Source organism: Quercus lobata, chromosome 10 (assembly GCF_001633185.2).
Source record: "Quercus lobata isolate SW786 chromosome 10, ValleyOak3.0 Primary Assembly, whole genome shotgun sequence".
Taxonomy (NCBI): Eukaryota; Viridiplantae; Streptophyta; class Magnoliopsida; order Fagales; family Fagaceae; genus Quercus; species Quercus lobata.
The window spans coordinates 6369636-6373304 of record NC_044913.1 but is presented as its reverse complement, the minus strand read 5'-3'; the positions used below and the strand labels follow the sequence as shown (position 1 = coordinate 6373304).

The 3669-nt window shown below is 34.6% G+C and overlaps 1 protein-coding gene across 2 annotated transcripts; it reads left to right on the top strand.

The window, feature by feature from the left end:
* Window positions 1-401: 401 nt before the first annotated feature.
* LOC115964097 (cytochrome P450 71A3-like) lies at window positions 402-3404 on the top strand. Of its 2 annotated transcripts, XM_031083419.1 has the most exons (3): window positions 402-1447; window positions 2559-2931; window positions 3013-3404. In XM_031083419.1, the coding sequence occupies exons 1-3, from the start codon at window positions 482-484 to the stop codon at window positions 3168-3170; spliced, it is 1497 nt and encodes a 498-aa protein (XP_030939279.1). In that variant the 5' UTR covers window positions 402-481; the 3' UTR covers window positions 3171-3404. The 2 variants fall into 2 exon arrangements, with proteins under 2 accessions (XP_030939279.1, XP_030939278.1); XM_031083418.1 differs by having other exon boundaries at window positions 403-1447; window positions 2559-3404.
* Window positions 3405-3669: the final 265 nt, after the last annotated feature.

The window sequence follows — 3669 nt, the reverse complement described above, 5'->3', positions numbered from 1 at the left end:
ATTGAAGTGGCTTTTTTTAGTCTCATTTTCTATTATAGAGAATATTTTACTTTTGCATAAACTATTAAAGATACTATAAGGGGGCGTAACAACACAATAAAACAACATTTGTGGCTAAAACTTACATATAGAAAGAGAGGGGACCACCACAAAAAAGATGCGGATAATAATCAGATATTCATCAAGTTTTAGTGGAGCTTATTAGCTGAGATGGATCCCATCGTGATTTAAGTTATAACTTCTAAGTTATAACTTCTAGCTATACGTTTTTGCCTTTTTCACTAGATGGACTACACGTGTCGATCATCCATACTAACATATCTGATCCACTCCTCGCGTTCATAATGTAAATATCTAGATCTCATTTGAGACAATTTACAGTGGGCACAAGTATAAAAGTTGACTCACCGCGGAACATCAACAAAGAAGATCAGATCCCAAAAGCTTAAACATACACTTTGCCCGAAAAAGAGAGAAGAAAATGTCACAATTCCTGCAATTTTTAGTTACAAATGTAACATCCTTCTTGCTGCAACCCTCTGTTTTAACAATTTTAGCCTTCATCTTCATACTCCTATTCAAATGGTATTCCATCCTTCCAAACGGTAACACCAAAAAAAACTCACCACCATCACCACCAAAGCTACCCATCATTGGAAACCTTCACCAACTTGGCTTGCAGCCTCACCGTTCACTCCAAACCTTAGCTCAGCGCCATGGCCCTCTCATGCTGCTTCACTTTGGCAGCGTACCAGTCCTTGTTGTCTCGTCTGCTGATGCTGCCCAAGAGATCATGAAGACCCGAGACCTCAACTTTGCAGACCGACCCAAATCAGGCATCTCAGAGAAACTATTATACAATTACAAAGATGTGGCTTCAGCCCCCTACGGTGAGTACTGGAGGCAAATGAAAAGCATACTTGTGCTACATCTTTTAAGTAACAAAAGGGTTCAGTCCTTTTGCTCTGTGAGAAAGGAGGAAACTTTCCTGATGATTGACAAAATCAAAGAGTCCTGTTCTTCTTCATCTGTGAATTTGAGTGAAATATTTGCAAAGCTTACTAATGATGTAGTATGTAGGGTCGCCTTGGGAAAAAAGTATGGTGAAGGGGAAGGTAGAAAGAAATTCAAGGAGCTTCTCGGGGAGTTTGCGGAGTTGTTGGGTGCTATCAACGTGGGGGACTATATTCCATCGCTTGCTTGGTTGAACCGTGCCAATGGCTTTGATGCCAAAGCAGAGAAAGTGGCTAAACAATTAGATGATTTTCTAGAAGGAGTAATTGAAGAGCATATAAATTGTCAGAAGAAAGGGGATCATGACCGTGGTTTTACTTTTAGTCAAGAAAATGAAGACCAAAAAGACTTTGTAGACATTTTGCTTTGGATTCAAGAGGAAAACGTGATTGGTTTCCCTGTCGACAGAGATAGTATTAAGGCTTTAATCCTGGTAAGAAAATTCTCTCTCTCCCTGTGTGTTCTCATTCATTAAGGGGAAAATTTTAGCTCCAAAAGGAAATTTCTTCCAATTCACTAAATGACAATTTATAAATTTGTATACAAGTATTTTTAGTCACATAATTTAATTATTGAATTTTGTGATTTTTTAAATAATTTAGGTTTATGGTTTATGAATCACCAAGAAATGGGTTTGTTGAGCATTGCGTGGGAAGTATGGTTATGTCCAAATTACTACATTTTTTTAGAGGTAAAAGATAAATGGGCATTGACTACTACACACTTTTTACAATACATCGTCTATAGACATCTCGTAGTTCATGTTTTAAGAGTGGGCATACTTAAAAAATACTTGAAGTTTGTATTAATTTTAATAAAAAGGTGAGACATTACTTCGATGCAAAAGTAGCCAGTGGCATGATAAGCAGAAAAAAAAAAAAAAAAATCTTTCGGATTCATTTTCACTATTCTATTTTATACTCCACAAACTGCAGCATTATGAGATGTCTGTTTTTATTTTTATTTTTTCATCTTCAACTTTGATTACTTTAAAAATTAAAAACAGGATACAGGTGGACTGCCATTAGTGAAGTGAACTATGAAGTGGAACCTCTGAACATGACAAATGATTTTTATAAAGATAAATGAACAATAATTGTTTACACAAATTTATTGTATCCAGCTTGTTATTAATTATTTTTAGATTAATCTTATTTCTTAAATGGGGTAGAATATATATATATATATAATTTTTTTTAAAATTTTTTTTTTTTTTTTTTAAGTTTCCACCCAAAATTGAGCAACAATGTTTAGCTGTCAAGCTAATGAGGAGTTAAATGGGGTAGAATAATTTAGAATGGTCATTCAGCAAAAAAAAAAAAAAAAAATTTTGGAATGGTCGACAAGGGACATTATCGGTAATACTAGATGGCCTAATTTCATACAGAAGAAAAGATTTATAAAATAAATAAATAAATAAAAAGGAAAGAAAATATGCTCGACTGCAAAAGGGTCTATATTAGTGTAGGAGGCTATGGTATTTCACACTCTTTCCTCATATATATTGACGGCTTTCTCTAATATTTTACCGTATTTTGTTATAGGATGCATTTGCTGCTGGGACTGACACTACATACACGGTTTTAGAATGGACAATGACAGAGCTCATAAGGCACCCTGAGATGATGAAGAAGGTGCAAAATGAAGTGAGAGAGATTGCTGGCAACAAAAAGGACATAACTGAGGATGATTTGGATAAAATGCATTACTTGAAGGCAATAATCAAAGAGACTCTTCGCCTTCATCCACCTATTCCACTATTAGTTCCTCGAAAATCAATTCAAGATGCAAAAATACATGGCTATGATATCGCAGCAGGCACTCAAGTCATTATCAATGTATGGACAATTGGAAAAGACCCTACATTATGGGACGAACCAGAGGAGTTTCAACCAGAAAGTTTCTTAACTTCTTCAATAGATTTTAAAGGACATGACTTCCAATTGATCCCATTTGGAGCGGGAAGGAGGGGATGCCCCGGAATTTCCTTTGCCATAACTACCATTGAGCTTGTTATGGCAAATCTTGTGCGCAACTTTGAATGGACATTGCCTGATGGAGCAATAGGAAAGGATTTGGACATGACTGAATCTACCGGTCTAACCATTCATAGAAAATTTCCTCTTATGGCAATTGCAACTCCATATTTTGGCTAGTATATATAGACACGATACATATTAGTAGTAGAAGAATCCCGAAGTTTAGTTTGGCTAGAAAGATCTACACTACTAGAAAAATGACATTTAGTGTCGAACTTTTAAAAGCAAAAAGATTATGCAAAAAGCGTATATTTTGCATCAACCAAATTGTTGCCACATCGTGATGTGATAAATTGTGACACGTAAAATCTTTATTTGACATTAAAAATAAATTATTTTGGTAGCAACTAATATCTTTTCCATGTCAATATATACATATATATATATATATATATATATATATATATATATATATATATATATATATATATATATATATATGTATATACTTTGTTGATTGAATCCATGTCAACATTTTGGTTGATGCAATCTTTTTGTGTCAACATTTAAAAAGCCTATTGTAGGTACCCAATTTGTTACGATCCCAAGACAGTATTAGGCTCGTACGAAAAGAGGCCCTCACAATATCATTTGTAGAGAGTGGACTTCAAAGGTA